The 25,811-nt window shown below is 33.1% G+C and overlaps 1 protein-coding gene across 2 annotated transcripts in view; it reads right to left on the reverse strand.

The window, feature by feature from the left end:
* The window catches only part of LOC118193336 (uncharacterized), a 309,458-nt gene that overhangs the window by 47,800 nt on the left and 235,847 nt on the right, over positions 1 to 25,811 (reverse strand). For both annotated transcript variants that reach the window (XM_085810940.1, XM_035364411.2), the window contains exon 3: positions 22,859 to 22,886. In XM_085810940.1, the coding sequence (XP_085667066.1) occupies positions 22,859 to 22,886 (28 nt within the window). The remainder of the gene's footprint in view (positions 1 to 22,858; positions 22,887 to 25,811) is intronic.

Consider the following 25,811-nt stretch of genomic DNA (forward strand, 5'->3'; position numbering starts at 1 on the left):
CACATGATATTTAAAGAAAAACAATTTGCAGTCACATCCACCAATTTCGCGCAGAATTTTACTCTGCAGAACAACTTTATCAAAATAAAATCAATAAAAATGTATTATATATTGCGTTGGCAACTAAGTAATTGCGGATTTTTTTTAGAAAATCAAAGACAATTTTTTCATGAAACTAAATAACTTTATTCTGTAATATATTGCCCATTTTGATCAATGACCTTTTGCCATCTTTCAGGCAGCATCTTAACCCTTAACTTCCCAATTTTTTAAATTTCTATGAAAAAATTATATCAGCTACTTCTTAAGTAATAATAAAAGGGAAAAATATTTTTAAAAAAATTAAGCAAATTTAAATTGAATTTCAGTCATTTTTTTGTGTGTTGCAGAAGTGCAACATTGCGCAGTAGTGCTGTAAAATTACAAAACTTTTTTTATATGAGGATTTTATTATTCATTGTTATAAATTGCTTTAGCTTTACATACAATGAAAAATTTTAAAGCAGTTATTGCCTTTGCTGTAAAAAGTCCCCTATTTTACACTTTTCGCACTCAGTTTAAGTGTAGCTCTTGCAGTTTGGAAACTTGCACCATATTCTTTTCTGACCATATTGGCCAATGATTTATACCATCTCTACGAATGTCCTTACATGGAACGGATTGGGCAGTCCCTTTGCATCTTTTAGTCTGAGACATTTCTTCTATTGAAGTATTACTAGGTCTTTCTCTTTTAGCATTTCGATCGTACTCCATTTTGCATAAGCATGATGCAACTTCAGATTTGAATTTTTGTAAATTCATTATATATATATATATATTTTTTTTTTTTTTAAATTTTCAGATTTCTTCATTGTTTCTTTAATTCGATCAAATCCAAGCTCTTTTGATCAGTATGCTCTATAGTTTGGCAGGTGAACTAGAGATGCATAAATGCAAATACCCAAATATTGATTGATTCATTCTCTGATATAGTCAAAGGCTTACTTGGATTCTTTTGAATAGCATATCGTTTGCTGTCTTTATAAATGTTACTTATGATCTATTCCGTCTATAAATATTTAAAAAATTGGTACGTAGTGTCCAAATCCATAATTTCTCTTGGGAGCATTTCATCTCTATGGAATTTTATTACTTCTTCAATCAATGAAATGTTTTGATTTTTCCATAAAATATTCTGAGACAATATTTTATTATTCTTAACAGTTAAATTTAAAAAAGGTTCTCTGACTGAAATGTACCAGTGGCCGAGCGGTAAAGTCGCTGAACACTGGTAGTTCGGTCCGAGGTTCGAATCCCGCAAACAGGGCTGGCTGCATGGTCGTCTTCCCCATGTGTAACGTGTATACAAGCCAGTTTCCCTTAGAAAATCCTCCACGAAGGCATCCCTCCCCGCAGGCAGATAGCTCTCGAGGCTTTCCCATAATCCCACACACAGACTGACTGAAATATTTCTATCAAATTTATTATCATCATCATCGGATTTTTTTATATTCTGAATTGTATTTTGTGAAACAACACTATTTTCACAGTCGCTATCCGAATCATCATTAGATGACACACAATCAGGTAAAAAATGAACATCATCAGCAGAGTATTCAAGACCATCCTCACTTAAATCACTTAATTTGTCCAAATTATTCATATATCTAACAATTTCATCTAGGGTTAGTATACGCTTTTTGGCCATGTCAAAATGGTAACCAAAGACCAATGTTGCAGACCTGCAACATATAATTAAAATCAAATTTCTTTCAAACTTTTTCCATTAGAAAATCAAAATTACTTAAAATGAACGTAAAATGTTTAAATTTCTTAGCTGGTAATTGTTTTCGTCAATAAACAAGAGGAAACATAAAATATAATGGATTCTTTTTATATCAAAAACACAGTTCTTGAGGCATCAGAGATTTTTATAATTGCTGTGATTTCTGGAAAAAATGTGCTGCAATCTAGTGACAAAATTAGCATGTATTTCGTTGCAGTAATCTTTTTTTCTTAGATAAGTGATTTGTAGGTAATTAAAAAAATATTGAGTCTGTTAAATTAAAATAAATCATATGTTGCAAAAATGCAACAGTGGGAAGTTAAGGGATAATCCCACATTCATAAAACTTCTGGTTTTTATTAGCAAAAAACTGAATCATTTACGATTTGACATCATCGTCATTATTGAAATTTTTACCATTCAAGGAGTTTTATAAAGATCGAAACAAAAAGTAATCAGATGGTGCAAGGTCAGGACTATATGGTTGATGTGGCAAAATATCCCAACCAAGCTCCAATAATTTTTGCCGAGTGACCAAAGATGTGTGTGACCTTGCATTGTCATAATGGAATACAACAGCTTTTCAATTTGTCAATTCGGGCCGCTTTTCATCAACTGCATCGTTTAATTTCGTTAGTTGTTCAATGTAGACATCAGAATTGATCGTTCGTTTGGGTGGTAAGAGTTCAAAGTAGACAATTCCTTTGTAATCCCACCAAACTGATAACAAAACCTTCTTCTGAAGAATATCAGCTTTTGATGATGTTTGAGTTGGTTCACCTGGCCTGCTCCACGATCTTTTCCGCTTGATATTGTTGTAAACAACCCATTTTTCATCGGCAGTTATGTCATTTTAAAAATGGATCATTTTCATTACATTTAGCAAATCGCAGCTGTTAATGCGTTGCATTAAATGCGTTTCTTTCAGTTCGTGAGGAACCCATGTATCGAGTTTTTGAACACAGCCAAGTTGTTTTAAGTGATTTTCGATGCATCAAGAAGCTTCTCTGCAATCTCACGTGTTGTACTGTGACGATCCGAATCGATTATTGCTTTGATTAGGTCGTCATCAACTTGAACTGGACGACCAGAGCGTTTTTCATCTTTGAGTGAAAAATCACCAGAACGAAATTTGGCAAACCAATTTTGACAATGTCGTTCTTTTAAGGCTTCGTCACCATAAACAGCACATAACTTTTTATGAGCTTGCGATGCGTTTTTCCCTTTGCGGAAATAAAAAAGCAAAATATGACGAAAATGTGCCTTTTGATTTCCCATTTTTCAACGAACGCCAAACAAAAACTATGCAACCGATCAGAACACTTTTTTTTACTGATTGACAGCTGAATTGCCAACTATCAAATAACAAAATGTGTTTTACATTTGTACTACGTCTGCAACCCTAAAAATTCAACTGAAGCCATCTATGAGTGAAATCCGCAATTACTTAGTTGCCAACCCAATATATATAAAAATGACAATGAAATATGCCAATCTCTTAAAAACAGTGACATAAGAAATACGATGAAAAATTGTTGCCAAACCCATATTTCTAAAAGAATGAAACTATTCAAAATGATACGATTTCATCAAAAATCTATCAACAACAACAAGACAGGAAAAATTGTTGCTAAAATCACATTTTTAAAGATGTGAGATATGAGAAGTGTACTCGGAAGCTTCATTTAAAATTGTTTTAAAAAATACAAAATATTATCATTTCTCAAAAATTCTTTTTGTAAAAGCAGTTGCAAGGATGAAAGTTTAACGTGTCCAAAAAACAAAGAAAAATAAACTGTACATTTTTAAAAATAAACTTTTTTAGAAAAAATCCTGTTGAAAAGGTGTTACGCTCACTTAAATAAATTCGTATTTAATCGATTTATTGAAACACGAAATTTATTTTAAGTTCGTAAAATACACAAGTGCCTACGTTTCATGACGATGTGAAAATGGAGTGTGTAGAGTAAAATTTTGCTTTCCTTTAACCCATTATATCTCAAAATGACGTGATTTCGCCACAAAACATAAAATAAAAAAAATTCTAATTCTAATTTGAAAAAATCACTTCGAGGTGCACTGGCTTTTGTCTAGATGTACCTATGTACCAAATTTCGTAGCCGTGGGTCTATTAGATTACGCGCAAAGCGAACGAAAGACGCACTGACACACACACAGTCAGACTCTTTCTTTTATTATATGCAGAGATAACAGCTATTACAATTATTTAATAATTACATTTTAATGTAAAATTTTCATTATGTTTTCATTACAATGATTGATAATAACATAATTATTATACTTCCTTTTTATCTTTGAACTAAAATCTACATGCATTATTACTCTGAAAAACAATTCTTCATGAATAAATATAATAATCGTATGATAATAAATAATTATTATAATTACACTACAATGCAAAATTGCTATATCATTTCTATGATTTTTATACTAAAAACCTATATGCATAATTATATATATTGCAATAAAAAAAGCCAAAGAATACAGTTTCATGATTTTTAGTGGTCTTATTTTTAAAAGTGATGAAATATGTATACTTTTCATATGAAATTCATAAATTACTAAAAAAAATTCCTACAGTCTTGCTTTCCAAGCTACAAATGAATGCGAATCTTGCATTTATTTCTATAAATATTAACCACAGATGTGAAAGGCATCTCATAACAGGACGACTACAATAACCTTACTATCGGTGGGAGAAAACCTCCTCTTTTCAGCAAAAAGAGGGCTCTTACGTGATACTCTATCTGCTTAACACCTTCTAGGCGAACCTAAATGTTTTAACAGAATGCCAACTAAGGTTGCATTTGTTACAGTTGACTTAATGGAAATATTTTATAAAATTTAAAAAATGCATAACCTAAAAATGAGCATTTACTATAGTAAATTTGGTAAAAGTATATTTTAGGGTACCCCTTGGCAAAACTTGGCGTTTTTGTAGGCACATGGATACCGAGTTTGTGCAATTATTTGATTTATTATTTTGGCTCACATAATGGCGATTTTTGGCTGAAAAATCACCACTATACAAAGCCAAAATAACAAGACAAAGAATCACACAAACTCGGTATCCATGTACACATCGAACTATTTTCACTTAAAAAAAAATCCCTGAATTGCACAAAAATGGCATTGTGCACTCTCTTGACTTTATCCATGTACACGTCAACCTACTTTAAAAAAATCCAAGAATTGCACAAACTCACATTATGCACTCCCTTCACTTTGTCCATGTACTACACATCAATATATTTTCACTTAAAAAGTCAAAGGAGCACCCAATTCTACAATACAGGCAAACAAAAAATACACAGTCTCAATAAACTACATTTTAAACCAAACAATAAAATAAGATAAAAAAGGAAAAACAAGTCATACATTTAAACACTACAAAAAGCAAATATCCACTTGCCCTATTTAGAAGTTCCTTCGTCTTTAGTCTGTGGCACACAAAATTCCTTAACAGCATTCAAAAACTTCCTAAAATTATCTGAACTCGAATCCGTATATTGGTGTCGCCACATCCGAACCTTTCTTCCTACAAACCTATTCAAATCCATCTAAATGGTTTTTATGTTCAACTAGAGACATATCCTTACTACATACAGGACACTTATAATGACTACTAAGTAAACCTACATTTACACGCTAGTCAATTAACGCTCTTTTCCCCTTTCGTTTCAAATCATACAGAAACGTCAAATTAATTTTACTACATTCAGCCATTTTACCATCTAAACAGTAAACTAACACACACCACAAAAGCACTTACAAAACATCCCATGATTAAAAATTTCCCAGAATCATGCACTCGATTACGTCACAGCATGGTTTCCATAACATTCAACTACTCAGACTACCATAAATGAAACAACAACTTCGCCATAATACAAGGGGTACCTTAAAGTCTACTCTAACCGTTAATTTTATTACATATTATGTATCCATGGAGCATGGTTTATATGCTTCTCATTTATATGTCTCTTACATTTATACATTATTTTAACTTTGCCTTATATCATTTCTATTCATGTTAACAGTAAGATATTTCATTTACATGACAGATAAATTTGGTTATAATTTGTTTTTACTAACACATTCATATTTCCTTTTATAGCTCACTCAGTTTCACTAAATACCATTTCAATTTTAGTTTTTTTAGTCCAAAAGGGCTTTGTCCCTGAAGGACTATTGTTTTCGTTTTGAGATTTTGAGTTGAATCACTCTGAATGTCCGTTTCACTTTTCAAACTGTTGTCACCAAATACTATTGCCCTGTTTTATATTTGAAGAAATTAAATAATGAAAAATCTGCATAAATGTATGTTTGTTTCTTGCATTGTGATAAATCAACGATACCTACAGCCATCAAATTTTGAATGACGTAATCCTACTGCGAATATGGACATGAGGAAGCCCTAATTTGGAATTTGTTTTATTATGGATTTCGTATGTTGTAACACTTCAATGAATTTTTGATTAACAAACTCAACGATTTAAAAGCGAGCAATGGCAGCACTCTACGGGAGGGGGGAAATCTTTTTATCTCCAGCGCACGGAACTGTGTATGGGAAATTCTAAAGATATGCTCATTTTAAAATTATTTTGCAACACTGCTGTTGAAGTGATTTTTATGGTTTAAATGCAAAGAGCATGATTATAAATAAAGGTAACACACAAAACATTAAAAAATGCCTCTTTAAACATAATTTAATTTTTTTTGTAACATCTGGAAGTTATGCGGGAATATGAAAGAAGGAAACAAAGACATACCATACCTCAAACTAGTATGGTATGGATTTGAAATTCAGCTGCTAGACAGAAAGGTAGAACAGATTAATGGTTAATAGAACAGATAATAGATTCGGCTAAGCAGAGAAAATTGTTAATGGGTGAACCTTTTTTTTTTTTTTTTTTTCCTGCATCATTCACTAAAACCTGTTTTAACGCTCTCAGCGCTATCGGCTTTATCCGATCATGAGATTTTTTGTCACATGTTATATATTAGCTTCTAATTTATGATATTTTGCTTTCTTACTTTCATTAACAATATAAATGCCATCTTCATGAATTAAGTTTATGAAAATAGAGCACCAGAGTACAGCTTCCAAAGTCGTTCTCAGAACTCCATGTACTCTCGAGATGCTCCACGAGATGCGCTCTACAGTCAGTTAGTGTGTGTGCCTCGTCTAGCGAGCTGATAGACAGTCATTCAGCGAGTGTCTCGAAGTCTAGCACCGAGTTGGTCGTCGAGTGCATCGAGAGAGTCTTTTAGTGCATCGTCGAGTTTTGTCGTAGACTGTTCTGAGTCAAGAGCTATATACTCTTGTGTTTCGTCGAGCGCATCTCGTGGAGAGTCTCGACAATACGTGGAGTTGTACTCTGGTGCTTTGCAGTGAAGGTATTTCCATTATTGCCTGACAAAGTGAAGGCTGTGTCGCTGATTGTTCCAGCGTGTTTATAGCAGATTTTCGATGACTGTAAAAAGTGTTATTGGAGCTGTCCTGACAATACTGACTAATAAAGTGAGTTTCAATATTTCATCAAGTGTCGTCGTTATTCACTCCAAATTTACGAACCCCGTACGAACGTGAAGGAAGAAAATAACGTAACAACTGGTGTCAGGAAGAGAAAAACACAACAACTGCTATCAGAAAGGGGATTTGCAAGTGAATGCCAGTTACCCACTTGCTGAGGAAAGCCATGGCGGAGGAAACGAAGACTTTGATGGACTTCTTGAGTGAATAACGACAACACTTGATGAAGTTTCGAAACACACTTTATTAGCCAGTATTGTCAGAACAGCTGCACAGCTGCAAAACACGTTTTACAGTCGTCAATGAACTACTATAAACACGCTGACACGATCAGCGACACAGCCTTCAGGTTATCAGGCTATCACGGTGGAGACAGCTTCCTGCAAAGCACCCGACTCTGCTTGGTCGTTCTCGAAACTCCACGTACTCTCGAGACTCGCTACAACTCGCGATGCACTTGACGACACACGAGCACAGCTCCTGACTCTTCGGTTCAGTCATTCCTGGAGCTCAACACGCTGTCTCAACAATGCACTAACAGGGATACACTAACAGACTCCTTCGGTGCACTCGACGACCCACTCGGCGCTCGCTGCCCGGCTGTCAACTCGATCGACTCTGCAGGGATTGCTAAACAAGACACCAACTCGATATTGACTCTCTTGCACTCTATGCGAGGCACACATACTTGCCCTCTCGATGAAGCACACACTGACTGACTGCGGACCAGCAAGGTTTATATGACTTTCAGCTTGTGTTCGAGAACATTCTGGGCTAAACCGGTAAGAATTTATTCTGGGCTAAACCTTATTCTTGTCCAGGCTTTCTTATCTTATCTAATCATTATTTCCTATCTTGTTCATTTGTGGTTTCGATGGTTCGGTAAAACCATCGAAACTAGTACTGTGAAAATTTTGTAAATATAACGCTGATTTTTGTTGTTTGACTTCTGAATCGGTAAGAATTTGTTAAAGAAGGTTCTCCATCCGTCTATGGTATATCGCCAATTTTGTCGCCAAGTGGGCGATTTCTCGCTAAATGTGGCAGCTCTACCTTCCCTTGTCATTTTTATGGCAACCCTAAAGCTGCTTAGTGAGGAAGCCATCTTACCGCACCTGTACATTTCATAACAATACATACAAAAATGAAATTTTTAAAGCATTTTAGGAAAATGCAAAAGTAACAACAGATGAATTGTTGAAAAATGTCTACTTTCATGTCAAAATTAAAAATTCAACATTTTCAAGAGAAGGAAGCGAAGGAGCTTGTAGAAAATTCACTTCAGAGAAATTGCTCCAATGAATGAGCCATATTTTTCAACTAGAGGCTACATAAATTTAAATTGTGCAACAGAATATCATGTCGGCAGAGAAGCAAAGAAACCAGATATATTCCAATCGAATTCTTTTGCAAACTGTTTCAAAAATTCATTTTCCCCTCGCATGGAAAAAATAAATGAATTAAAAAAAAGATGAATTTTAACTGTTATTTTTTGGTACTTCTTTTTTATACCGGCCCCCAAGATTGAATCTCTAATAAACCGAGGTATCTCGCCTGGTGTTCTTATACCTCGCAACATGGTTCATCTTGGTTGATTAGTGATTAAATTTTGAGGACACTTATAATAAGGAAGTACCAATTTTTAACGTTGCTAAAGCTAATACTTTTTTTTTAAAGCTCAAAAGGGATGTTAGTCCCAAATGGAACATTAGTCTCAAAATGGCATTTTGCATACAAACAATTAAATGCACTGTAGTATCACTTTTCAAATTGTTGCCACCAAATATTATCGCCCACATTATGTTTAAAGAAATTTAAAAATAAATAATGAAGAATCAGCATGAATGTATCTATGTTTCTCACTGTGAGAAAGCAACAGTACGTAGAGACATTAAATTTTGAATAACATTATCCTCCACCGGAACATGGACACCTGGAAGCCCAAAGTTTGAATTTATTTTATTTTCTATTTCATACTTTGTAATATTTTAATGAATTTTTGATTAACACACTCAATGATTTCAAATTGAGCAGTGGCAACACCGTACAGAATAGAACATATTAAACTCCAGTGCACGAGACTGTTTGAGAGAAATTCTAAATATAGCTGTTTTTAAATATTTTATGACGTAGCTGTTGAATCGTATTTTATGTGGTTTAAGTGTGAAGAACATGATATTTAATAAATAAAAGTAACATCTGAAACGTTGAGAAAACGTAATATAAAATCTGAAAGCTTTCAGATTCTTTCAGATTTTCTTTTCTTTTTTCCTAGCCCAAAGTGCCAAAAATGTGATATCTAATAAATATAGGAAACACAAAACATGTTAATAATAAAAAGACAAAAAAAAGTTAAAGCCGTCTTAGTGAGAAAACTGAACACTGATATGATAAACTAAAAAAGACTTAAAAAAAAAAAAAAAAAAAAAAAAACAGAAAAATGTATGCCAACACTTAATGCTACATCAGGAATTCTAAGCGTATGCTGCTTTTAAAATTTTTGCCATTTTGATGTTGAATTCTATATGGCATAAAGAAAATACTTAATAATAAAGTTAAAAAGACAAAAAAATGGGTTGGTAGGAGTGAGTGTAACAGCAGACTGATAGACTACAAGCTCAACAAAAGCATAAAAAAAAAAACCTTAATAGACCTTTTCCGGTGGCCAGTATGAATCAAGACTGCAGGTGGTGAGGAACAGTGATGTACAGTTAATGTACAGAAAAGGGTTGGATGCAAGAGAATCTTGTACTGAACTGGCTAAAAAACATTTAGAACAGAAGATCCGATGGTTTGTTGACATCTAACATCTTATTTATTTGGGACAACTTCCGATGTCATATAACTTCTCGAGTGAAGGAGAAGTTAAATGAGTTAAAAACTGACATAGCTGAAGGGCCTGGAGGTGTACATTCCAATCTTCAGCTCCTTAATGTTACTATTAATTGTTCCTTTAAAAGCCCATTCTGGAAACTTTATAATTGGATGAATAGAGGAAAGCATGACCTTATACCAAAAGCTAAAATCAAATGTCAAAGTGTGCAGTGTTTGTGTGAATGGATTCTGGTGGCTTAGGAAAATATCATGCCTGAAATAATCGTTAAAGGATTTTTGACGTGTAAAACATTCAGTATGTTAGATGGCTTTGAGGATATGTTGTGGGATACTGTTACCAATGGTATACACTGGTGATATAAGCAACTACTCTAGTGGTAAAACAGTGAATAAGAGATACCGTATTTGATGGCATATAAGACGCACCCTTATTTAGACAGCCACACACAAGGGAAAAAAGTTTCAATAGCGTGGTTTCTTTTAGTTCTCACGTTTCGTAAAAGCCAAATAAACAATTATTGAATGCAATTTCACGTATAAGACGCAGGTAACATTTTTGAGACCAAATTTAGGAAAAAAGTGTGTCTTATATGCTGTCAAATACGGTACTAAACATAGAAACTTATTTCTTTTGACCAATAATAAAAATAAATCTGTCTCAGTGTGTATTAAGTACTGTTCTCATTTTAGCTGCTTTCACTCCTACAGAACTAAAAAAATACTGTAGATAGTAGACAAGCTATACTATAAGCTATACAGTCAAAAGTCGTTAATTCGGACACCCATAATTCAGACCTCAAAGATAAAAACTTTCTGTGCATGCACCGCATTGACAAATGCGCATAGGTGTTCACGTCTGCACGTAAGACCTTTACGACTGCGCATATGCATGTGCGCGAGCGCAGAATACATTTTCGCGTGCGCGTTTTATGTATAACGGATGATATAAGCTAAAATTATCTAATTATCTATTTCAGTTAATGTTGATGATTGCGTTGTTCCTTAATCTTCGAATTGGATCCGGCTTATTATTTTTTGCAGACTGTAAGAGCAATTTTATAAAAGTAAACTTGAACTTTCGATTACGTCAAATAGAATTTCCGATGCTGGAACTTCCAAAGGATCTACAAAACGAAAGTATGTTTCGATGTCCAACAAACAAAAAGTGGAATTGCTGCAAAAAATGGATAAAGACATGAAGAATGTGACAGAGAGGTTAGTGAAAACGAAAAAATTTCGATTGACAAGTTAGTCGGTATTCTCGGCACAGCAATTAACAGGTCTTGAACAGCGGAGCTTTGTAACTGAACAAGAAATTCTGTCTGTTTATAGAATTAAAGAGAAAGTATTATCACATAAAACGAAGCAACTTAAACAACTTACATTGAAAGAAATGTTTAATAAAGTAAATAAATATTAAGCTTTTTTTTTTGTAAATTTTGATACCCTTTAGATCATAATTGTTCTTTATTTCATAAATTACAGTTTCATATTTTTAATTTTAGAATTTCTGCATGACATCTTACGAAATTTAAACTGATGATCTATAATCCGGAAAAATCGATAATCCGGAGTCCCGATGAGTCCGGATTAACGACTTTTGACTGTACTTTACTATAAGCTCTGTTAACAGTGCTATGAGTAAAAGTTTCCTGAAAGTAATTGTTTGAATCGATTTTTGATCGTAGGAACCCATTAGTGTGAAAACAATTTACTGCTTACTGCTCTATAGAAAGCAAGTTTGAAAATTAAACAATTTCTCTCTCTCTCTCTCTTTTTTTTTTTAATGCATGAAAAATATAGCAGTAACAATTAATCATTGTTCATAAAAACCAAATGTAGCTTATCAAGAATCAATCAAGGTTACATAAATGAAAGTGTAGATGTTATGAGCGAGTTGTTACATCGCACTTATGCATAAGTGGCACTAAATTGCACTGTTTGACGACATCATGGTCAATGTGATAATACATAAGCAACTTTTTTTAAAAGTCTCTTCTGAGACGTTAAAATGGTATTTTGCTATAAATAATATATACAGGGTGATTCTAAATTGTTTTTAGAGTTGATAGTATCCATCTGGACGAGCAATAATTACCATAGAACATAGAGTTGCATTCCACTCTGAGAGGCAAAAAGAGGAAAGTAGAAATGCATCGAAGAAGAACAAGGAGACTAGCAAGAATTAACCGTATGCAAATTTGCACTGAGAAGAAGCAGTATTTTTCTCTCAGCTGATACCGGAGAAAGCCAATCAGAGCAAGCGGTGTCCTTGAAGACAGCACAACATCATCATCTGAAACTTTGATAACATCATCTGAAACTTATTGTACTTTTTGAAATTATTGCACTTTTTTCTTGTTGTTCTTATTTTTAACATTTGATGAATAATCTTTTGCTTACCTTCCTTGATGATTTTACAAAACACTAGGAATTCGTTGCCATATTGTTTTTCCACAGAACTTTATTTTACAACTATTTACAACAAAAGATGTTTACATTAGAACGTTCATCATTTTTCTTTTGTTGCCACTACCTTTTTATCAAAATCCACAATGCGGTTAAAAAAAATATGACAAGCATAAAAATAAAAAGGCCACGCCCTCTTGTGGCCAGTGACATCTCCCCCCCCTCAATGAACTCTTGGTTCATCAAATGATTGGATTCTGAAGTTATCTTAAACATTAATATTTTACAAGTTTAAATGTTCATAGACGCAGTGTTCACAATTTAAATTCACTGTGTTCAATTCAAAGAGTTCAAATCATCTCTAAATGGGTACAATAACTGCAAAGGACGATGAAGATGATTTCCATTAGCTAAATGGATAGTGCACACCCTTAATTTTCCATCTCATCCTGGATGACACTCCTATACAACTCCCATCTTCCATAATAATTTTGGTAGTTTTTCTTCATGTACTAGAACTACAGATACCTTCAAAAGATCTGTTATGGCATTACCTCTCTGAACTTGCTTTATGTTTCTAATTTCAAGTAAGTATTCCCTTTTCCAAAATCCCTCTAATAACCTTAGCTGGTATTTATATCGCCTTGTTATGTTTTCTTTAGTTGAATTGGGTTCAAGAAATTTGCCAGATGGTAAACATGTCAGTTTTTGTCCAACTAGAAAATGAGCTGGTGTCAGCGGTTCTAGTTCTCCGACTTCACTATAAACACGAGTCGGCAGACGTGAATTCAATATTGCCTCAATTTCAATTAAAACAGTTTCCAACTCTTCAAAGTTCAGTGAAGCCTTCATGTATTTTCTTCAAACATGACTTGATAGATCTAACAAGCCTTTCCCAGAAACCGACCCACCAGGCCACCTTTTCCGCATTAAATTTCCACTCAATACCTTTATTACCATAATAATTTTGAACTTCTGTGTCCTTGATGGTATTATGTAGTTTTTGTAAATCCTTGGCTGCTCTTTTGAAGGTTTCTGCATTGTCTTAATATATCATTCGACATACTCCTCTTCTTGAAATAAATCTTCTAAAAGAGAGAAGAAAAATTTTTGCTGTTTGGTTAGATACTAGTTCCAGATGCATAACTCTTGTTACAGTGCATTATAAGCCTTCCCAGTTTCATCCTTTGGACTTGTAGGACCAGCAAAATCAAGTACTACAACTTGGAAGGGATTTGCCTCTATTATTCTTTCGGTTGGTAAAGAAGCGATATCCTGACTTAGCGGCTTAGCTTTAAATCTGTAGCAAATCACACACTTGTTAATATTAATTTTTACATGCTGTTGACCCTTTTAGTATCCAAAATTTTTCTCTAACTCAAGTTAAAGTTTCAGCTACACCAGCACGTGCTTGCCTTTGTGAAAATCTTTAATGATATGATCTGTCAAATGAGACTTCTCAGGTAATATTGCAGGGTATGTTTGATTATATCTTAACCCAGCATTTTGAAGCCTTCCACCTACTCTGAGTATTCCATTTGAGTCGACAAATGGATTTAATATAAATATTTTTGAACTATCTATGCTTTGTTTCCTCTTTAATTTCCTTATTTCTTCTCTAAAATTTTCTTGATCCAGAAATGCTTTGCTTCAGTTACCTTTTCAGCCTTGACTGGTCCAACTCTTCTTATTTTGGGGTTTTTCATATTATTGATAAATTTGAAAACATTAAATATTATTCTACATACCTTCTTTATGTCACTGGAGTTCTCAATAGGAATGGTAGGTTCGCTGTTTTCAAAAATACAGTTTCCTGTGAAGATTTCTTGTTTCTTTCCTTTTCATTTCTCAGAATTTGTTATTTTATCATCTTCAGTTGTTATCTTTAACAAGCCAAGGGGGTAATACCACCAAAGTTCATTTTTTGAAAGGGTTTCTACCTTCTGTCCTCTCGTCAATAAGTCCGAAGGATTCTCATTGGCGGAACAATAATTTCACCAATCTGGATAACTTTTCTCTTGGATTTCTAGACACCTATTTCATACAAATTGTTTCATTTTGTCGGATCAGCCTTGACACAATGTAGTACAATTTCTGAATCTGTTCACATATAAATCTTCATTTGTAAGTTGTTCATTGAATGTCAAATGTATGTGATGAGCTCCTATGACTGCTCCTAAAAGCTCCAGTCGAGGTAACGTAACCCTTTTTATGGGAGCAAATCTTGCTTTGGATGTTTGATGATGCTTTTGTTAGCTCATTTTCATTGTATCTCAAATATGCAGGAGCACCATATCCGTTTTGGCTACTATCTGTAAAAGACTGCAATTGAATAATCGACAGATTATTTTTGATAGACTTGAAATAACATCTTAGAATTTCAACATGGCCCAACATCATCACTTCAAGTATTACTTTGATAACATCATCTGAAACCTTTCGTGAGTGCTATGGAGGACTACACGTACGGGGAACTTGCAAATATTCACCTCACATACAATGAAGCAAACGGGAATGGATGTGAAGCACGAAGATTGTACGAACACTGGTTACCAACTTGTCAGATTCCGAGTCATCCAAACTTTTAAAGTGTTCATTGAAGACTGCAAGAAACCAGTTCTTTTGTGCATTTGCCAACTCAAAAAGCAAAGTAGGACATTTGCAAAATGCACAAATGACAGAAATAAAAAGGCAAATTCTGACTAGATTTGAAGCAGCTCCTTCCACAAGTACGTGAGTGGTGGCATACGAAATGGGTATTTCTCAGCCAGTGGTGTGGCGTATTTTACAAGAGGAATGCATGCACCCCTACCACGTGCAAAAAGTGCAATCTTTGGATGCAGATGATTATCCCTTCCAGGCAGAATTTGTGCAGTGGATGCTTGGAATGAGGAATAATGATCCACGATTTACTGCATTATTATAATATTGATGAGGCAACAATCAGCAGAGAAGGCATTTTCAACATGCACAATCAACACATTTGGTCTAACAGCAATCCTCACTGCACTACCCCTTATACACACTAGCAGAAATTTTCTATCAACGTTTGGGTACGTATCCCTTATATGATGCCAAACCATTTCACTGATGCAGCATACCTTATCTTTTTGGAACAAACGCCTGAAAAAAATCTGCTAAGATAATTTTTTTAATTTCTCTGTAAATTTCTTACCAAACTTTACAAAATTTAATATTTAGGCATAATTTGAGTCGTCGAATTGAAAAAAGGAATAAAATTGGCATGTCATTTCAGAAAAAGTCCAATTTTTGTGTCAAAATGCCTATATTAGAGGAGTGCTATATCTGAATCTAATATGTACCCTAAGTCGCGCTCTCGAGACATGAAAAACGCAATTTGAACTTCATCAGTCAGCCCAGTAGAATGGAAGATATATTTAGAACTGTACCATTTTTTTTAGTTCTAACGGGCTTTGTCCCTGAAGGACTATTGTTTTTGGTTTGCGATTTTGCATCAATTCATTAAAAATGGTGAATCACTTTTCAAACTGTTGCCACAAAGTAGTATATGTTATATTTATAGAAATGTTATGTTTAAAGAAATTAAATATTTGTTATACTTTAAGAAATTAAATAATGAAAAATCTGCATAAATGTATGTATATTTCTCGCATCGGGATAAAACAACGGCACCTAGAGCCATCAAATTTTGAATGACATAATCCTTCTACAAATATGGGCATGTGGAAAAACAAATTTCAAATTTGTTTTATTATCGATTTCCTATTTTGTAAAATTTTAACAAATTTTTGATTAACAAACTCAAGGATTTCAAAGCGAGCAATGGCAACGTTGTATAGAAAAAACATTTTTATCACCAGCGCGAGTCTCTGTATCGGAAATTCTAAAGATATGCTGATTTTAAAACTAGGGCTAATCTTTGGAATATGGTAACAGGTAGTTTGGCGACATTTTGGAGGCGATAAAGGTTACTACCTAGGACTTTGGGAATAATGTGAGAAGTACTCAGTTTCGATTACGCATTATTTTGTGTGAGGGAAATGAGAGATCATGAGATATGTCATGTGACATTAATGGACGAATCACTGTTCTTTAATTGGAAAAGGGGGTAAATTTGTAAAAATATCTGCTGTACTTTATAGCATTAGTTTCATTCTATGTTCTGTGAAACAGTGTTGTTTAATATTTGGATCCCATGGCCCTTTATAAAGTAAATCCGAAATTTTTATTGCGCTTATGTGTAATTGAAAAAGAATTGCTTAATTGCGGATAAGTATGAATGTCCAACATGTGGGTATGAAATGAGATTGTGTGAAAGGAAGGATATTACAGATAAGTTTGAATGGCGGTGCAAGAAATCTGGTTAAAATGGACATTTTGTGATCCGCCATGCACTCAAGATTCTGTAGAAGATTAGGTAAGTTAGTATTTTTAATTATTTGAGGATATTATTTTTATGCATTGTTCTAAATGTAAGGAGTAAATAAATTAATATGGTATTATTGGAAAATTGTTATTAGCAATGATTTAGTTTAAAGTAATTAGGATTGTAAGCTAATTTTTATTAATTTAATATATGTGCTTATTTACAGTCAAAAGTTGATAATCCGGACTCCTCGGACTTCGGGGATTCCGGATTATCGATTTCTCCGGATTATAGATCATCAGTTTAAATCTGGTAAGATGGCATGCAGAAATTATAAAATTAAAAATATGAAACCGTAACTTATGAAATAAAGAACAATTATGATCTAAAGGGCATCAAAATTTATAAAAAAAAAAGTTTAATATTTATTTGTTTACTTTATTAAACATTTCTTTCAATGTAAGTTGTTTAAGTTGCTTCGTTTTTTATGTAATACATTTTCTTCAATTCTATAAACAGACATAATTTCTTGTTCAGTTACAAAGTTCCGCTGTTCAAGTCCTATAATTGCTGTGTCTACCGACTAATTTGTCAATCGAAATTTTTTCGTTTTCAATAACCTCTGTCACATTCTTCGCTATCGGAAGCGAATTATAATGACGAGGAATTTGATTTAAATCATATCAAAGACGGAGTACATTGAGATGAAATACTACATTTAGTAAGGAATTATAAGCCAAATAAAATAAAAACATCTGTCCTGAAGATAAGAATAGTGCTGACAGATCAACTTCCAATTCATTGTGCACGGCGGCGTTAAAGATAAGCAAAGTTTAGATAAACAAAGGATATGCCTTTATCCATTTTTTGCAGCAATTCCACTTTTTGTTTAATGAACTTTGAAACATACTTTCGCTTTGTAGATCCTTTACATATTAATAAATATATATCAGAAATTCTATTTGACATAATCGAAAGTTCAAGCTTACTTTTATAAAATTGCTCTAACACTCTGCAAAAAATAATAAGCCGGATCCAATTCGAAGATTAAGGAACAACGCAATCTGCAACATTAACTGAAATAGATAATTTTAGCTTAGCTTATACTGTCCGTTATACATTAAACGCGCACTCGTAAACGTATTTTGCGCACGCGCACAAGCATATTCGCAGTCGTAAAGCGTCTTACGCGAATGTGTCGAAGCCTCGACGCGACGCATGTGCAGAAACTTTGTAGTTTTGATGTCCAGATTATAGATCATTCCGGATTATGAGTGTCCGAATTAACGACTTTTGACTGTATATTTTAAATAGTGTTTTTAAATTTAATTATATTTTAATTTAATGATCGTGATTTTGAGAGTTATATGTTTGTAGTATTTTGGAATACGTTTGAGTAGAAGTAAATGTGCATGGAAAAAATTTAAGTATTTGACACTAAGTATTTGGAACCATTTTTAATATTTGTGTTATAAATTGGCAGGTGAGGTTTATAATAGATAATTTAGAGGGAAAAGTTTTGGGATATTTTATTTATTTTAATTGCAAATGTTCATCCTTGGAAAGGATATATACTTTTCGCGATCAGGTAATTTCATATATGTCCTTTTTACCAAATTTAAAGATTCACAAAATTTTTATGCATTTTCGTGAAATTTTTGTAATTTATGAGAAAATAGCAGTTTAGATGGATAAAGTCAAGAGTGTACGCAATGCCATTTTTGTGCAATTCTGGGATGTTTTTTTAAGTAAAAATAAGTCGACGTGTACATGGTTTAATTATATTTTAATTAAATTATAGTTATTTTGTGAATTATATGTTTGTAGCAATTTGGTATACGTTTGAGTGGAAGTAAACATGCATGGAAATAATTTAAATATTTGACACTAAGTATTTGTAACCATTTTTAATGTTTTGCTATGAATTCGTTGGTGACATTTATAATAGATAATTTAGAGGTAAAATTTTTGGATATTTTATTTATATTATACGTGAAAATGTTCATCCTTGGATAGGGTATATACTTTTTGGCGATCAGGTTATTACACATATGTGCTTTTTACCGAGTTTAAAGATTCCCAAAATTTTCCTGCATTTTCGTGCAAATTTTTATAATTTATGAGAAAATAGCAGTGTAAATGGATAAAGTCAAGAGTGTGCACAATGCCATTTTTGTGCAATTCTGGGATGTTTTTTTAAATAAAAATAAGTCGACGTGTACATGGTTACTGTGTATCTGCGATTTTGAAAAACGTGGCAAGGAGTTTGCGATTCTGCACTTTTTCCCAATTTTGCAGTTAATATTTGTCATGATTAAGCAGTTTTGTTCCATAAAATTTCTAGCATAAGTGTAATTCAGCTAGCAGATTGTTGGAAAAAGTGTTGAGTAAATAAAAAGAAAAGAAACATGTCCTTACTTTGTGAAGACAAAATGGCGGCGAAAAAAAAAATAGAAGGTTGCTGTAGCAGAGTTGGTTGCCAATTTTTCCCCAAAAAATTGCCTAATTTACCATAATCCAAAGTTTAACCAAATCATATCAAAGACGGAGTACATTGAGATGAAATACAGTCAAAAGTCGTTAATTCGGACACCCATAATCCGAAATGATCTATAATCCGGACCTCAAAGCACAAACTTTCTGCGCATGCGTCACGTTGACGCATGCGCATAGGCACATACGCGTGCGTGTAAGACCTGTGGTTTTCCCCATGTGTAACGTGTATGCGAGCCAGTTTCCCTTGGAAAGTCCTCCACGAAGGCAACCCTCCTCTTAGGCAAGTAGCCCTCAAGGCTTTGCCATAATCACACACACACTCTTTTTTGAATGGTAAGTGCAGTAATTTTCACACTGTTTTAATTATTTTTTTCTTTACATTTTGCACTTTAAATCTAACAAGTCTGCGGGAAAAAAAACAGCTTTTTTCGCAAACTAACTTCAATCAATGATATTTTTTTTTGTCAATATGGTGAATCTGGCACATCGTTCCCAAATTATACATGAGGAAACCATGAGAACCAACCATGCAGCCAGCCTGTTTATTTGGGATCAAACACAGGTCAAACTCCAAATATTCAGCAATTTAAAAAAAAACCACTCAGCCACTAGTAAAAACAACAATATATTGTGACTTGTACTACTCTACAGTTTAATATCAATACATGAACAACAAATCAAATGGCACTAATATAAAAGAACGTACATAAACAAAAATTTGGCTCATCTTTGGAATATGGTAACAGGTAGTTTGGCAACATTTTGGAGGCGATTAAGGTTACTACCTCAGGAGATATATAGGGGGAATAGAGGGTTGCTGTAGCAGCGTTAGTCGCCAAATTTTTGCTAAAAAATCCCCAAGTTACCATAATCCAAAGATCAAACAAAAATTTTACTGTCAGCTGGGTTAATCCCTAATTACAGAATTCCATGATAATTCTGCATTGCCCTTTTCTACTAAAATCAAGATAAACATCCTAAAACTTTTTTAAGATAATCAAAAATCCTTTACCTTGCTATGATCATTTAATTATTCATTATGTCAAAATTTATTATTTGAAGATGGGGGGGGACTTTTTTCGCTTGATCTTTACATTATGGTAACTTGGCGATTTTTTGGCGAAAATTTGGCAACCAACTCTCCTACAGCAACCCTCTATTTTTTTTTCCCCGCCGCCATTTTGTCTTCACGAAGTAAAGACATGTTTCTTTTCTTTTTATCTACTGAACACTTCTTCCAACAATCTAGTAGCCGAATTACACTTATGCTAGAAATTTTATCAAACAAAACTGCTTAATCATGACAAATATTCACTGCAAAATTGGGAAAAAGTGCACAATACCATACTCCTTACGTGTTTTTCAAAATAACACATACACATAAACCATGTACACGCCGACTTATTTTTACTTAAAAAAAACATCCCAGAATTGCACAAAAATGGCATTGCGCACACTCTTCACTATATCCATGTACACTGCTTTTTTCTCATAAATTAGAAAAATTTCACGGAAATACATGACAATTTTCTCAATCTTTAAACCCGGTAAAAAGAACATATATGAAATTACCTGATCGCGAAAAAGTATTTACCCTTTACAAATGTGAACATTTCCACATATAAAATAAATAAAATATCCAAACACTTTTACCTCTAAATCATCTATTACATTATACACGTCACCAACGAATTCATACCGCAAGCATTACAAATACTTAGTATCAAATATTTAAATTATTTCCATGCACGTTTATTTCAACTTAAACGTATACCAAATTCCTACAAACATAAAATTCACAAAATAACTATCATTTCATTAAAATATAATTAAATTCAAAAACACTACTTAAAATATAAATGAGCACATACATTAAATTAATAAAAATTACCTTACAATCCTAATTACTTTAAACTAAATCATTGCTAATAACAATTTTCCCAATAATACCAAATTCTTTTCCACCTTACATTTAGAACAATGCATAAAAATAATATCCTCAAATAATTAAAAATACTAACTTACCTAATCTTCTTCAGAATCTTGATTACATGGCGGATACACTTTTCTAATTCATTCAATAAAATTATTGAAAGATTTTTTCTGCGAATTTTTCCTCCATACTTCCTCCGCTAAATAAAAAGCAAACTTCTCTTTATCACAATGCCTAAATACCCATTTCGAATTCACTTTAGTTAGGGCCATGGGATCCAAAAATTAAACAACACTGTTTCACACAACACAGAATAGAGCTAAATACAAAATTTCCACATTTTTTCCTGATTTCCCCCCTTTTCCGATTAAAGAACCATAATTCGTCCATTAATATCACATGACATATCCCATGATCTCTCATTTCCCTCACACAAAATAATGCGGAATCGGAACTGAGTACTGCTCACATTATTACCAAAGTCCCAGGTAGTAACCTTTATCGCCTCCAAAATGTCGCCAAACTACCAGTTACCATATTGTAAAGATCAACCCTTTTTTAAACCTGCAACCTGTTTCTACATTTCTACAAAACAGCACACATCTTTTTTCTTTCACATTTTACAAAAATATGAAGTGTTATTTTTTCTCCCATTATTGTTTCAATTATAAACTGACTCACTCATTAAATGTAATTCTAACTTTTCCTTTTACTATATTAAAATACTTCCATAGTTATACCAATTTACATCTCATATTCATGAGATCTAGATTACTGTAATAAGTCCTGGCCAGAGCTCCTATACATTATTATGTATTTATGCTTCAGACATTATTTATTATAATTCTCTAACCTAAAAACTACTTTCATGCAATATTTTCACAATTTAACCACAAAGTAAATTTTGTAATTACAACTGCAGTATGCATTCTTAGTCCATTTCAAGAACCTGAATTTTAATGAGCATACACAATAATGCATCAGTTCCAAGTTTTCACATAAATTTAATAACTTAATTTCTTTTATTGTCAGTATTTATGGTTCAATATACCTCACGATTTTTTTTAGGGTTGATTATTTTTTTAAGTAACTAGGACTACTCCACGTTATCTTACATCTAAGAACTGTCAAAACAATAAGAAAAAAATGAAAAGACAGGAGACTTCTATAAAAACTGCATCACTCTAAAAAATAATGTATTTACTACTTTTTAAAAATACCTTTCCTAACATTCACTAACATTCATTAACATTCACAAAATACAAAATTTTTAGTACAGCTTGGAAAGAAACAATATTAACTTCTTGATCGATTACATTTTAAATATTAGGTAAGAGGATACTTTAAACTTTTTTACATAAAAAATAAGCTGATATTGTTTTGGGAAAAAAAAAAAAAAAGAAAAATTACTATTATAACATGCAACTTTTAATTCACAGAAGACATAGCTTAAATATTGTCATTTTTAATTGCAGTTATGAAACATAGCATGTCAATACAAAGAAATGTACTTACCTATTAAATTTCACATTTTCAAATTTATCTGAAATGTAATAAATATAATATTTCAGTGTAGGAAGAAAACTGCTCAGTATGCAAAAAAATTACTAGTTTTATTAAAAGCTTTGGTTTACTTATATTATAACTTACAAGAGCAATAATCGTACAATTAAATATCAAGAAACATTAATCAGAAGTTGCTTGAGCCTACAATCACGCATGTATTATTTTTTAATACACACATACAAGCGATCACAAAACTAGAAGTAAATAAATATCACAGTATATTATGAAATAAATGCTCGTTATTAAAACAAAATTTACAGATAGAGATTATGTCTGGTCGCAAAGTTACGTAAACATCAAAATTATTCAGCTCTTTTCACAACACTCTACAACTCCGAGATACGGTTCTTTAAATCAAAACAGCGCCTTCACTTCTCTTCTTTTTATGTTTCCAAAACGAACGCATTTTTAAGAACAACATAACAAAAAGCAATCTACACTTCGGATTAAAAAAAACTCTATGAAATTTTTGCAATTAGTTAAATATTTCAATATTTGGAATGAATATTGAATATTTGATTAAAATTTGAAATAAGGCTCTTAAATCGGGATGAAAAAGCCTCATTTCAAATATTTAGATAGCTTTTTGTGTGTTTGTAAACTATTCATCTATAACACTAAAAAAGAAGACTTCAAAAGTGTATTGCTTTGTTTCTTATTACCTTTAGTATTCAGTGAAAGTTTATGAATGAACTTTTTATGATAATCACGGCTTTATGTCATTGGTTCCCAATCTTTTTGACTCGCGGAGCCCTTTTTAGGCTCAATTTCTACGGCGGAGCCCTTTTTAGAACCAATATTTATGGTGGAACCCCGTTAGCCTTACTCTGGGTCTTATAAGTTAATAATGTGCATATTTACTCTAATTATTATAATTGTCTATTAGCTCAGTCATTCTAATTTAATCAAAATCGAGCAGCAGCAGAACGCAACTATCAGGCAAATTATCAACTGCCCTGCCACAACAGGAATGCTGCAATCCAGAAAAAAATCAATATTCCAACCACAACTGATTTCATCGTAAAAATTTCAAGGAAATTTTACAAGAATTAGTTAGGAAAAGTTAATAATCCGAGTATTCCCATCCTTAGCTATAACATTAATTCTGCAGCAAACAGAAAAAGGCTCCATGCAGTTCTTCGGAATCTGCATTAATCTCCACTTTTTATTGATAGTTGCACAAATTATCATTAATTTTTGTTTAACTTATCCAAGTATTAGTTTATTTTTTGCTGAATTTTTAATTAATCTTTATTTTATTTATTTATTTTTTTTTCTTACTGCTTCATTTTGCTCTCCTCAGCCGACGAGCAGAGTCGTAGCTAGGTTTTTCAGCGCCCAGGGACAACTGATGATTTCGCGCCACCTATTGCTTGCCAAGGATGGAAAACATTTAATTCTAAAATGGCGTAACATCAGTTTGGCGCCCCTTGGATTCTGCGCCCGGGGTCGGATGCCCACCTTTCCCCCCTCTAGCTACGCCCTTGCCGACGAACATGGAATATCAGCAGATATGTAACGTTCTACGGTCAAACAAAAATCAACTGTCTTCACGTGATGTCACTCGAATTCCAACTTCCACCTGGAGTACGCACTCCCCATGTTCATCTCTACCTCCTTCCTGCTGCTACAGCCTCTGATCGTCGATCATGACTCCACATTTTTCTTTCATTACCTGCCCATTGTCCTGGAAGCTCTCTGATGCCTAGACTTCTTTGCCCTTAGCAACATTTTCGTCATTTATTGCTACTCAGCGGACATTTTGATTATCGTTTTTATAATGTTATCGTAACGATCGAAAAGCGTTCCCGCATTCCTAAGGAATAAGGTAATGCCGCCCAGAAGCTCTTTGGGCGGGTTAAACCAATTGGGGGCCCATGGCGGTAAAATTTTTAAGGTCGCTGAAAAATATATGTTTGAAATAATATAATTATAATAAATAATTAAATACATATTATAACTTAGGATTATTAATATTTTAATAAATTTATGAATAATATTTAAAAATTTAAAAATTACTATGTTTATTCAAGACTAAAATAAAAAAAAAATTAAAATTATATCAAAAAGCTAAATATTCCATGAGAAAAAAAAGTAAAACATAAAAACTGCTACTAATACAGCACTGATCTTCACCCTCTATTTGATAATATAATAGGAATATTAATTAGAACGATGCATCATAAAACAATATCGTGGTTCATGGGGATAGCAATACTTTTACGAAGGTTACTCAACTAAAGTTAACAGCTGAACTTAACCATTTCGCCGTCCTATAAAACTGAAATATTTGTTTTCTCTTTTTTTCCTTCGCTCCTCCAAAGATAAGCATTTTATGTCTGAAACTTGCATTAAAAATGTTCCCCCCCCCGTTTTTTTCACTGGCTGTCAAGACCTATGAGAAAGGCACCCTACATAAGAAGTCGCAGTTCTGGAAGCGACTCAAGTGAATACTTATTAAACGTAATAATAAGAGGAAAAATAAAAGCATATTTACGTTAATATATTTACACATTACAAATAAAATACTGTTGTTGTTTGTCCAATGTCTAATCCCAAATTGTCCAGCAAAGTTAGACAATCTCCACAAATCCAAAAATACCTAAAAAGTCTAAACACAATAGATTTCTGAAGGACCTCGTCTTGGTTAAAATTCGGTGACCATGTCAGCCTTACACCAATGATGGGGAAGATCTTCTGTACCTGCTGAAATGTGAGTGCTCTAATATGGCCACTCATGAAGCGCGAAAAGGCCGTCTGATATTTTCTAGGCGATAGCTGAAAAAAACCTGCCTGGGCTTCTTCCAAAATACCACAGGTGATTATAAGGAATCCTTTCAAGTTGGTTTAATTATATCTCTCTAAGGCAGGAGGTTTCGCTATATGTGAGAGCCCCAAAAAA

Source organism: Stegodyphus dumicola, chromosome 2, assembly GCF_044657685.1.
Source record: "Stegodyphus dumicola isolate Sdum_Otavi_A_Nest chromosome 2, ASM4465768v1".
In the NCBI taxonomy this organism is placed as follows: Eukaryota; Metazoa; Arthropoda; class Arachnida; order Araneae; family Eresidae; genus Stegodyphus; species Stegodyphus dumicola.